This window comes from Peromyscus maniculatus, chromosome 21 (assembly GCF_049852395.1).
Source record: "Peromyscus maniculatus bairdii isolate BWxNUB_F1_BW_parent chromosome 21, HU_Pman_BW_mat_3.1, whole genome shotgun sequence".
NCBI classification, from domain to species: domain Eukaryota; kingdom Metazoa; phylum Chordata; class Mammalia; order Rodentia; family Cricetidae; genus Peromyscus; species Peromyscus maniculatus.
The window spans coordinates 44,018,382-44,031,373 of NC_134872.1; the positions used below are offsets into that span (position 1 = coordinate 44,018,382).

Consider the following 12,992-nt stretch of genomic DNA (forward strand, 5'->3'; position numbering starts at 1 on the left):
TTACACAGGACTGACAGTTGAGAGCCGCTGAAGACTGTCCTGTCTCTGAGTAGTTTATTACTAACTTTAGTGTTGGATAGTCATTCTGTTTGTGTAGCTGTGATTACTATATAGCTCTGGTAAAATCTGAACCCCTGTGTCATCACACGCCTTGAAGTGTGTGAGCATCGCTGTCTTCAGGTGCAGCATCTGAAAAGCAAAGTTAATGGTATCAAGCCATTAAACTGAACTGTCTTTAAGGGTAAGAAAGGTTTAATGCTACCCTTAAGTGTAACTTAACACTCACTAAATATTTTTAACAGCAATAAAAGCATGTTAATTGTAGACATAACTTCTTTATAAGGCCTCGTTTTTTTTAAGTAGATTTTTTTTCTGAGAATATAAAAGCTTACTGAAACAATGTCTATTAGTAACTCATTCCATAAAGCACTGAATTTTTCCTTTGCTTTTAAATCAGTGAGAAAAAAAAATCCAAAATAGCACATGAAGTTTTTTGTTTTGAGTATATGTGTGAACTAAATCGAACGTAGAGTAAAGTGATTATTGACAAATTCCTTGTTAGTTTCATGCCATTGCTTTAATCATATTCTTTAAAAGTTAAGAATTTGCCCCTATTAAAAAAAGAAAATAGGAATTATACTTCAGTGTTGTTACATGTACATATTATTAGGTCTTATATAAATTAACATTCTGAGCCAGCAAAATGGTACAACAGACAAAAGCACTTCGTGCACAAACCTAATGAACTGATTCTATCCCTGGGTTCCCAGGCAAAGGAAGAGAGTTGATCCCTGAAAGCTTCCCTCTGCTCTCACCATGGGTAGTAGGACATGCACACACATGCACATGGTGATAGATACATGAACTAATGAGTTAATAACAAGTAGTATACTACATACCTAGCAGTAACCTGTCTTTCTTACATATTTTTAAATTTTCTTCCACTTCCTGAACTGTGTTTGTGCAAGTATTACTAAGATCAGTGTTTCTGACTAAGCTAGACCTTTACTTTTTAGTAATGACTTGACAGTGCATTTAACAATATCCTGGTACACATCACAGAGAGCACTGAAGTCTCTATGAACTTGGCAAAGGCCTTTTCAAGTCTCCCCGCTCCCTTTCCCACTCTTCACCCCTATCCAAGCCTCCCCTACCCAGTGTGTGTATTTGCTCCTCGCTCTGGGATTAAGGAGCAGTGATTTGGCATTCAAGGTGAAACTTGAATGAAGCAATGTGAAAAGTCTGTAAAATAGCACCTCACTGACTTCACATTAAACAGGAAAGTGCTGAAGATGTGTGCTCTGCATAGTTTCCGAAGATGTTGCACATGTGGACAGTTGGAGACTGAGCACTGTCCTGGTCCCTGAGAAGAATGAGGAGTGGCATGTGTCCCTTCTGCAGTGCCTCAGGAGACGCAGCTGAACTAGTGCAGCCCACCTTCACCAGCAGCTTAAGTCTTGTCATAGGCATAGATAAATTCTTTCTTTAAAACAACCTGCTCTTGTTGGAAACACTGCGATGAAATTGACATAAGAATTTGAGCTGTAAGGAATGCTAAGGAAAATAATTTGAAATTTTCTTCCATGTCCTGGATTAATATTCATTCATTTTTTTCATTGATCAAATTTTTTTTCTCTAGTTATGTCAGTTAAATATCTCTTCAAGGAAGCAATTCTGAATTTGTCAGTCATTTAAAATTCTCGGCACTGGTGCTTTTTGCTCTACTCTAGTTCCCCCAACACTCTTGCAAGACTAGTTATTTCTTCATAACTTGGAAGAATACCATTTAATTTAGTCATATTTTGTTCTTTATGGAGTGGTATATATTAGCCTCAGTGATTTGTGAGAATTAGAAGTGCACAGCAGTTTTTTCTTACACTACGAAGTTGAAAGATATATACATTCTGTGTTAGCCACTCTATTGTAGCAGTACACTAAGATCTGAAAGATAGATTAAACCTTGTTGAAATTATTACAACATTTAAAAAATATTTACCTATGTAATTTTTTATGAAAAAATGAGTAATGGCTATAGTAGAAAACACAGTCTAGAAAAAATACTCTTGATTAATTTGATAATATGAATATGAATGAATGGGTTTGATCACATGATTTCTAATAACTGTGATGCTATATACACGTGGTTAGAGAGTATTCTGACACAGCTGTGCCTTAAATACAATACTGCTGAAGCAAGTATCCTCACATTAACCTCCAGATGGTTGTATTTGGTTTCATATTTTGCAAAAAAGTAAGATACTTTGCTTATCGTGTGTATGTGTGTGTGTGTGTGTGTACGTGAAATTAATTTTTAAAGAATTTCTTTTTATATTATTTGCTAGTACTGGAAATTAAAATTTTTAGATTCTCTGCAATATGCCAGAATTATATAGAATTCTTGCTGAAGTGTGCTTGGGTAAGACTGTAAAAGAATTGTACCCCTATTGCATAAAATTAGAAATCAATGAATCAAAATATATCAAACCAAATGCTAATTTTCTTGTACACTTTACATATCAGTTGCCTAATTAGGCCTTCTGGAGTCTAAAGTCTCAAGTCTCACTCTTTATGTCATACAGTCATATCCAAGGATGTTTAGTGCCCTTGCTGTTTATTGACTTCTGCGCTGTATTCACTTACGTGGGCAAGAAATCAACGTGAGAAGCAGTCCCTGAAAAACAGCTTAACTGATTAGTGATACCTATTTTTAGCCAAAAGAGAATTATTAATATTTTTTTCATTTTCAATAACTGTGTACACTTGACCCTTCCAAAATATACAAGAGTAATGATTTTTTCCTAACAAAGTTTTAAAATGAGTATTTTAAATAATTAAATGTAAGAATATAAATTTCTAAGTTTGACGATTGTGATTTGTTAGAGAAAACATTTGTAAAAAGCTAATAAGTTCACAAAAATCAATAGAGAAACTGAAATTTTGGGAATGGTATTTTCAACAATGAACAACCTTAAAGGCACCACAGCTGCTGCACGGACTCCACATTTGTCCTGTCTTTCCTTGCTAAATAGTTGTGCTGTCTGTTTCATAGGAAACTTGTCTGTCCTTCCCAACTCTCATTCGTGTGTTTTACACACAGAAGAAGAATGTGTAACACTGTGGTCTAGTATAGAACTTTAAAAACTTAAAACTTATATTTTACAGTATTTTGTTTTGCTATGTAATGCTTTCTTAAAATTTAAATTATGCTATATTTTCAGTAAATAGTATTTTCTGACTGTGCTCTATTAATAAATTGTAACTCTTTCATTTTCATGAGGAAAGGATCCTTTGAGAAGCCTCGTTTTCTCATTTGTCTGGTCTCTGTACAGGCGATGGGTGCGGCTGCTGTTTGGGAGAGAGTTTCCACTGCAGGATCTGCTGGTGGTCTGGGATGCGTTGTTTGCCGACGGCCTCAGCCTGAGTTTAGTGGATTATGTCTTCATAGCCATGCTCCTCTATATCCGAGATGCTTGTAAGTACTTGTGACTTAGCCCATATCTGACCAGGTAGCCATGACTTTTCAAAATTGTTTTGCCTTTTAAATGTATTTTATATTTATTGTTGGATATACACATATCTAAGTGTTTAATAACAAGAAATATTTTGACATGTTACAGGAAATCACTAAATGCCTTTTCTTCTAGTGAACCTTGTATTAGGTGATATGGGTGATGTCATCCTCAAAGAAGTAGAATATTCTTTAGAAGGATTTTTCCAAACACTTCATGGCCGTTTCAATCCCCTTAGTATATACTTTTGTGGACTGCATTGAAACCAGCATTTCAGATATGTTTAGAGCTCCACCTTCTGACGTGTAGCAGATATTCAAGTATATTTATTGGGAGGTTGGAGCTGTTTTTATAATGCCAATCTTGCCAATGGGAAAATAAATCTGGACTATTTTTGACTCCAGATTTTTTGTTATATTTTAACAAATTTTATTCCTTACTATAGAACTCAATGATTGATATGTTCCTACCTCCTCAGAACCATCCTAGGGTGCTTTACCATGGCCAGAAAGCCAGGGCCTCAGCTTGTAGGACATATCAGAGTGTGTTTTAGATTTCATAATACTTTAAATAATTTTTCTTCTCAGTTTCCAAAGCAATATTTGTAAGCCAAAATATAATTAGGAAAGATTGCACTAAGTATTGTGATTGAATTAGGAAATAGAAAACGATTGTAAATGTAGGAATAAGTGACCACATTTTCTCCAAAAAACTGTGAAGATTTTTTTTTTTTTTTAATGCTTGGAAGGTCAAATAGTATAAGCTTCTTGAGAGACAAAGTATAAAGTTCCTTCTTGTGGAGACAGAACTAATGATAGAAGAATATGGAATATGGAAAGCATTGGATGAAACATCTAAACAGTAAAGCAGAATTTTTGAGTAGATATGATAGATACTGAATTTTTGGACATCCAATACTTACCTCCCTTTTAAAGCTGTATGTATTCTACGTTTGCAAAAGAAAAAAAAGGAAGAAAAGAGAATGAAAAAATTCTCTTAGGAAAAAGAAAAATTCTTTTGGATAATATTTTCACAAAACTTTCCAAATCAGACTATTAAAATATGTTCTAATTTTCTGAAATTTTAAACAATTAACAATGACTCTTTTCATAATTTTGTCATATCACCTACATGTATTAAATTAATCATCATGTCTCTTATAGTAAGATCTATTCTTATTTTCATAAAGCATGGCAACTTTTGACAGCTGAAGCCCTTTCATATTTCTGTTGATTCTGTAAAGCATGGGTACACGTGGGAAAGTACCAAAGTAATGGCATTGTTTATTCCCTTCAGTATTAAATCTATAACAGTGGATGGTACCTCCTGAAGGTAGAGTGGGTCAGTATTCAGGGTTCAAGGTGCCCTTGTTCTAAAGGAGCTTGCCAGAGATAGACGTTTCTTCAAGTTACATGGCATCACTAGATTACAATTCTCATGAGGAAATAAGGTCATAAGACTAAAAAGGAAACAGGAGGGGTCTTGATGATCATCTCTGAGCAATAAGTCACGGGGCTCTTGACACATTCAAAGCAGCATAGTAGTCACAGTGTGGACGAAACTGAGTACGACAAGACCAGAGCTGGGAGGTCAGGTCAAAGTCATGACAGCATTCCCGAAGGCAGACGGTGAGATGGAGAATAGTCAGAGCTAAGCATAGCTCAAATACGAAAGCTAGCGGGAATAGGCAATCCAAAGAATGACTAGATAATTGACTAGGAAATAAAACCGCTAGGAATTTAAGTGTGATTTAAGCTTTGACCATACTGAGTTTCAGATTCTTGTGAGAAACCATAACCGGAAGACATAAAATATTACCGTCATTGTTAGTATCAAGGATGTGTAGAGTTGCAAATAATCAACAGGTTTTTATTATGTCAAACCATAACAATGGATATAGCCTCTTAAGAATAAGGTCATCATAGTATCCTAGTTTGTTTATGGTAGTCTTGGTTTACAAATCTGTTCCAAAGCAGCAATTATTAATATTCTGTCTTTTCATATGAAATACTTCCCATGAGGATATTAAGAATCACACAGCCATGCTACCTAAGTTGGCCATATACAGCAAGAGAATGTGGGCAAATGTGGAACTCTGCACATAATATTGGTGTTTAAGAGAAACTGGGAATGGAGGATGGAGCCCCATTTAAGAGCACTCAACTAGTACACATGAGACCCTAGTTTTAATCTGTAAGAGTGGGGACTAGAAGAAGGGCTTATATTACAGCCTCAAAGAACTATTGCTGGTTTTCAGTTTCTAAGCACGCGCATTCCTATATAAGTGCAACACATGTATAAAAATCCACAGATAGGATCTACATATGAGAAAGAACATACGGTATTTGACTTTTTTAGCCTGGGTTACCTAACTTAATATAATATTCTCCAGTTCCATCCAGTTTACTGAAAATTTCATAATTTCAATATTCTTTGTGGCTCAATAAAAACTCCTCTGTGTATGTACCCCATTTTCATTATCCACTCATCTGTTGATGGACATTAGGTGGATTCCATTTTCTTGCTATTGTGATTAGAACAGAAGTATTATCATTTTTATTGCATTATTTTTCAACCAAAAAGATGACCTAATAAAGAACAAAGATATGGCATGTATCTAGACATCTTTCAAGAACAAAAGAACAGAAGAGAAAGATACAGGAGCACTGATGGAGATGTGTCAATCCAGAAGGAGTTTCTCCTTCAGGAATCAGTGCAAGCTTTTCCTATTCTAGTGCTGTGTCTGTGAAAATCAAAATTACCTGTACATTTGTTCCTTTCTGTTGTTTAAGCACGCAGTCTACTCAGTTCCTCAGTGAGAGGCAGGATTTTGTCCGTCTTGATTTCCTTTTTAAATACAGCATCTAGAAGAGGGCCTAATGCATAGTAAGTCTTCAAATCAATGTTTACTGAAGAAAGTGACTGAGGAAACAAGGACCCTGAGTAGGAAGACTGGCAGACGGGCTGTGTGGCAGCAGTGAAGCTGGTGTGAGAAGGAAGCACCAGTTTTGAGGGTCAGAAAACAGAAAATGAGGAAAACCCCATAGCAGAAGAGGAAGAAGCTCGTGTGCTGTGGAAGAGGAAAAATAGGGATAGGTGCTTGATAGCCAGAGTGAGAGTGGCTGGCAGGATGGGGACTGGAATAGCTGAGATGAGTCAGAGACCCAGCAGGCATCCCTGGCTGTGCTCAGCAGTCCCAGGAGACTGAAAGGGGTAGATGGTCTACAGACTTTCAAATGAGTGAGGGTAACCATCAAGGTAGAGGCCATGGGGTGTGGTTTAGGAGACTAGTTTGGGACGTATAAAGACTGAAGCACAGCCAGGAAATGACTGCAAACAAATTATAGTACCAGGGGGTTGGAACCAGGAGGGGAAAGTAAAGCGTAGAAAACTGTGGCCACACAAGAGGAAACAGAGCACTTGTAGACTTAGCTGGTATGGACAAGTTAGTGAAGGGAAGGAAGTCACTTAGAAAATTAAGTTGAAGATTAGATTTTTCTTTGGTTCTCTATGGGTACCTCACCAAGAATCATAAAAGGAAAAGAAGATAAAGAAAAAATAATAATTAAAGAGTAAGGCACAAAGAAAATAACTAAGAAAGTGATTTTTAATCAGGCATTTATTCAGATAACCAGTATTTCAACACATGTTTACCAAGTTACTACTATTTACCAGACCTTGGTATAAATATACCTTTCTTTCTCATTTACAATGTAAAAATACCTCTCATTTGTCTCATATTCTATTTGACTTTAGATATCTTGTGTTGTTTTGTTTTTCTGAGATCAGGTCTGAGACTAGGAATCCTGTTTCAGCCTCCAGAGTGCTGGAACCATGGGCATGTTCTACCTTGCCCTTCTTTCTACCTGTTGATTTTCTTAGTCCAGAAGTCTCTCAACTGTGTCTGATGTAATTGATTTTTCTCTCTGAACTTTTTGTATCTGGAAAAGTTTCTTTCTTATCACTTCCACCTTCTTTCTGCTTTTGTTTTTGCTGGTGGAGGTAGTGGCTAGTAAATTCCATTTTTCTTTTTAATAAATACCTAATATACACATGTGCACACACGCACACACTAGAGTGAAGTATGGTATTTCAGTATATGTATATTATATGTAGTCATTAAACCAGGTAACTATCATTCTAGTCTCATTATTTCCTTATGTTTGGACCTTTGAGCTCCATTCCTTGTCTTGTTTTGATTTTTGTTTTTTGTTTTGTTTTGTTTTGTTTTTTCAGTCAGAACATACTGAAATGTGTTAGAATACTCTAAGGTCCCTGTTTTCTTTAGCCATTCCCTGGCTTGCCGAGTGTGGCAGTTGTGTTCTTTGGGTCTGACATGCTCTTCTTTTTTATTGTGTGCTGGCTTTCTGCTTTCTCCTGAGCCACTAACTGTCTGTGTGCCAGTGTTTCCATCTGCCCTACCCGACAGTTCCTGCTTCTCTGTTTCCCATTTAACAGCATGTTCAACATCATACTGTAGCTGCAGAATTTCAACTACAGATTAAATTTGTCTTTTCTAGAAAACCTTTAGGAACCTCAGTGATTAAAAATAAAGGCTCTAAAACTACATGGCAATGCATGTCGAAGCTTGTCAAAGCACAAATCTCAGTTCTTATTTTTGAAGGAATGTTTAAGTATTCCCTGACTCCAGCTCACTCCTCTCTGACATAAAATATAGTAACCACATCAGGTATAGACTAATGTAACCTCTCAGTTACTAATATCATTTATATCACTTTGTAGTTTAGCTTAACAATCTTTGAAAATTTCTCTAATATATCATAACAAATTATCTGTTTTAATGCATGTTCGTATTGTGTGTGTACGTGTGTTGGTATACTTGCCAATATGGAGGCAAGATGTTGAGATTGTATGTTTTTTTTTTTTTTTTTTTTTTTGGTTTTTTGATACAGGGTTTCTCTGTGTAGCTTTGCACCTTTCCTGGAGCTCACTTGGTAGCCCAGGCTGGCCTCGAACTCACAGAGATCCGCCTGGCTCTGCCTCCCGAGTGCTGGGATTAAAGGCGTGCGCCACCACCGCCCGGCGAGATTGTATGTTTTATTCAGTGACTTTTCCACTTTTTTTTTTTTTTTTGAGACAGGGTCTCTCACTAAATCTAAAGATTGCCATTTCAGCCTGAGCGGCTCATCAGCTAGCTTCTTGGATTTATGTAATTGGAAGTTTTTCTGTGTCCCGGCCAGCCGGTGGTTGGGACAAATCTCTCCCACTCGCATCCCAAAGCTGCTTAGTCCCAAGTAAATACACAGAGGCTTATATTAATTATAACTGCTTGGCCATTAGCTCAGGCTTATTACTGACTATCTCTTACACCTAAATTAACCCATAATTCTTATCTATGTTTAGTCACATGGATTGGTACCTTTTCTCAATTCTACCTTGTCATCTTGCTTCCTCTGTGTCTGGCTGGCGACTCCTGACTCTGTTCTTCCTCTTTCCTGCATTCTCTTTGTCTACTTGCCTGCCTATACTTCCTGCCTGGCTACTGTCAAACAGTGTTTTATTTATCAACCAATCAGAGCAACACATATTCACAGCATGCAGAATGACATCCCACAGCAGATTGACCTGTCGCCACCTCCCAGGACTGGGGTTTCATACCACCACGCAGCTTTTGCGTGGGTATTGAGGATCTGAACTCTATGCTTGGGCATTGAGCACTTTACTCATCGAGCTGCCTCATCAGCTCCTGCATTGTGTTTTCTTAAGAGAGGTTTTAGTTCGTTACAAAAGACAGAAACTACAGTACTCATTGATCGTCTGCCTCTATACACACCTGAAGCTTCCTCTGCCATCAACACCCCACATCTGCAGTGCATTCCTTAGAATCTCTAAACTGACATTGACTGGTCATCATCACCCTAAATCCATAGTTGACTTGTTCACTCATGAACACCTACTAACATGGGGTACTTAGATAAACAGAAGTTTATTTTGGCTCACAGTTCTAGAGGTTCAAGTTCAAGGTCAGGCAGTACCAATGATTTATCATGCTGGAATCTAATGACAGAAGCAAGTGAAGAGACAAAAGTGAGCTATCAGGAGCCAAGAAGGGGAGAGAGAGAGAAAGTAGGCAAGACAGGCTAAGTCCCATAATCTGTCTTAGTCACTGTTCTATTGTTAGGAGACATCATGACCCAGGCAACTCTTACCTAGGGAAACATTTAATTGTGAGCTTGCTCACAGTTTTAGATGGTCATCATGGTGGGAAGCAGACAGGCATGGTGCTGGAGCAGTACTGAAAGCATTACATGCCCATCTTCAGGCAAAAACAGAAAAATAAGACTGAGTCTGGGCTTTTGAACTTGAAAACTCACCCCCAGTGACACACCTTCAGCTAGAGCACATCTACTCCAACAAGGCCATGCCTCCTAATCTTTCCCAAACAGTTCTACTAACTGGGAACCAAGCATTCAAATGTATGAGCTGATGAAGGTCATTCTCATTCAAACCACCAAGTCTCTTTCAAGGCTATAACTCCTTGATCTCATGACCTCCCACCAGACTATCTCATTGCATCTCCCAATACTGCCATTACTGAAACTAAGCCTCTTTTTTTTTGTTGTTGTTGTTGTTTTTGTTTTTATTTTGGTTTTTGGTTTTTTGAGAACAAAGCCTTGAAGTCTGTGAAGGCTTGACTGTCCTGGAACTCTCTCTCTGTAAACCAGGCTGGCCTCAAACTCACAGAGATCCACTTGTCTCCACCTCCCAAGTGCTGGGATTAAAGGCATGCACCACCACCACCTGGTTAAACCAAGCCTTTTTATATGGACCTTTTATAGTCTAGCCACTGTATAGATTTCCACCATTAGGAAATCATGGATTTTTACTACCATAAAATTCCTGTGTGGTCTGCCTATTCATCCCTCTCTCCTGAAAGGTCTTAGAAACTGTTGATCCTTGTATTGTCTTCATTGTTTTTCTGGAATGTCATATACTTAAGGTAATACAATGTGGAACTTTCTGGAATGGCTTAATTTAGTGATGTGCATTTAAGTTCCTCTAGTTTGCACTTCCCTGACATGTACAAGGTGCCAGGTTCAATCCCCAGTGCTAAATAATACTGTTAGCTGCTGATGTGTGTACCACAGTTTGTTTATCTTTCCCCACCTTTCTGGAGAATATCTCTATGTCCACCATGTACAGTAATACTTTCACATCATTTCACCTCAACACCCAGTGTCCACTCAGCATTACACCTCTGTTTGCCTCCAGGTGTTGGTGGAAGCCCTTACCCACCTCAGATTTCCATTTAAGGAGTTATCCCAACCCTTACACCATTACCAGCAATGTTCTTTGCTGCAAACACTAGTCTTCACTTCCAGTGGAATATGCAGAGAAATTTAAGACTGTTCTTAGGATTGAATTCAGTATTTGAAATAAAACATTTTATTCTTTTAATGGCTAATGAAGTAAGAAGATAGAGAAACAATGGCTCAGAGTACCCTTGCATAGGATAGGATTTCAGTTGCCTCCTCTCCATAAATGGTTCACATCTGCCTGTAGCTCCACCTCTAGGAGATCCAGCGCCCTCTTCTGGACTCTGTAGACAACTGCAGTCATGTATATTCTTATAGACACACACTTGCCACTTAAACATAATTTAGAAATAAAATCTTTAAAAGGGAAGGTGGAGAAAAAAATGAACTATGTGCAGTTAACCAACATCAGACTTCCATCAGGTACCAGAGCCACTCCTGGAGCTAGCTGGCTTTGCTTGGGCAGTGCACACACCCTAAGCCCTGACCTTCCGTATTTGGATGGGTCTTACAGTTGGCAGTGTTGCACATTTTAAACCAGATCTTTTGGAATATAGAGCTCATGCTTTTCTCTGTTCTCTAGTTAGAGTAAATTCTGTTGAATTATATTAAACTTAAAAAGTAGTAACAGCAAAGGAACCCTTATTTTCTGCTTCATTTAAAATCCCATTTTATATATTATGATATTATAGTAGAAAAGTCGGAATGGTTAAGGTCTTTATATCATAGAAGACTTTTTTGCTCCAGCTATGTATTTTTTTCACTGCATGTGGTAAGCCCTCATAAATATTTTTTTCAGAGTGTGTAGCATTCATTGGATGTCTTTGCATGCCAGGTGCCTTACAAGGCACTTACATATTGGCATTATTATGTAACGAATTATGAATGAGCCTTCAGGTTTCCTTATCCGAGTGTGTGTGTGTGTGTGTGTGTGTGTGTGTGTGTGTGTGTGTGTGTGTACGTACCTGAGTACAGAGACCAGAGGCAGTAGATCCCATAGAGCTCGAGTTACAAGTCTATTAAGCCACCTACTGTGGGCACTCAGAATAGAAGTGGAGTCTACTGCACTAGGAGGAAGTGCTCTTAACTACTGAGACATCTCTGCAGTCCCCATTGTTTTGAATTTTATATGAAGCCTTTGATTATTTGTTCTGTATGCCAAATCCATATATAAGTATAAGAACTTATGCCCATTTCCAAATACTTACTGCACCTGGCTTATATGTCAAGGACATGTTTTAGTGTCTATTTGTGGCTTCTCTGAGGTTGAAACACAGTTTTTAGACGCCATCTGCAATGTGTCTTCTTTTCTTTCTGTATATAGACACCCTTGTCATAATGCTGTCTGCTAAAATGGAGGAAAACATTAGACACTGGCGAAAGCTAAGGCTTCCATTTCAACCAAGTGTCAGGAGCCCTTGGCCTGGGAAAAGTTGTTGTCTGCTTTGCACCACCATTCGTGTCTTCACCTGCAGAAGGAGTGTATGGACGGGTTACTGTTCTCAGCAAGGAGTGGGAGTCTATGGGAGGGCTATACAGTGTATTGCAAGTTTCTGGTCCTGCTGCTGGTATCTGAGAGGGCATAGCTGTTGTTTTGATTTGAAGGACATTAAAGGAAGTCATTCCATTTTTTGGTAATCTTCCATTTGCCTTGTTACTCTGAGAAATTGTATCTTCATATAAAATTAAATAATTTGGAGAAAAATATTCATAAATGTTAGTTGTAGGTAGCCAACAGTGAGCTATACATAATCTATGTTGCTTTCAAATTTCTCAGTATAGTCATATCTCTGCTTGTATTTACTGATTTGACTACATTTTGTTATTATTTCTCCTGGAAAACTATACAGACCAATTCCTTCAGAACACTTTACAATAGTTGTGGGACATTTAAAGGCAGAGACAAATCAGTCAGCTTTACTCCATGTGGAGCTGGTACTGCTTGTGAGAGACTTGAGGGAGGGCAGATGTATCCCAGCATCTGTGTCACTCACATAGGAACCCTAGATAGACTGTTCCTTGTCAGTTGCTGAGGCACAAAGAGAGAGACTCTCCAACCCTGAGTTCACTCAAGAACAGCAAGGAGTCATACCCTGGGTCACACCTACTGCACAGGTGCCAGGCTCAAAGGGTGACAGGGAAACTACTCAAGGCCACACCAAAGTAACAGGGGCTTTTTAGGTGTTACTGGCAGTTACTCAAAGAA

At 38.1% G+C, this 12,992-nt stretch overlaps 1 protein-coding gene across 32 annotated transcripts in view; it reads left to right on the top strand.

The window, feature by feature from the left end:
• Tbc1d5 (TBC1 domain family member 5) overlaps positions 1-12,992 on the top strand; it is a 453,313-nt gene that overhangs the window by 330,439 nt on the left and 109,882 nt on the right. For all 32 annotated transcript variants that reach the window (XM_076557560.1, XM_076557565.1, XM_076557572.1 and 29 more), the window contains one exon: positions 3,330-3,472. In XM_076557560.1, coding sequence (XP_076413675.1) covers positions 3,330-3,472 — 143 coding nt within the window. The remainder of the gene's footprint in view (positions 1-3,329; positions 3,473-12,992) is intronic.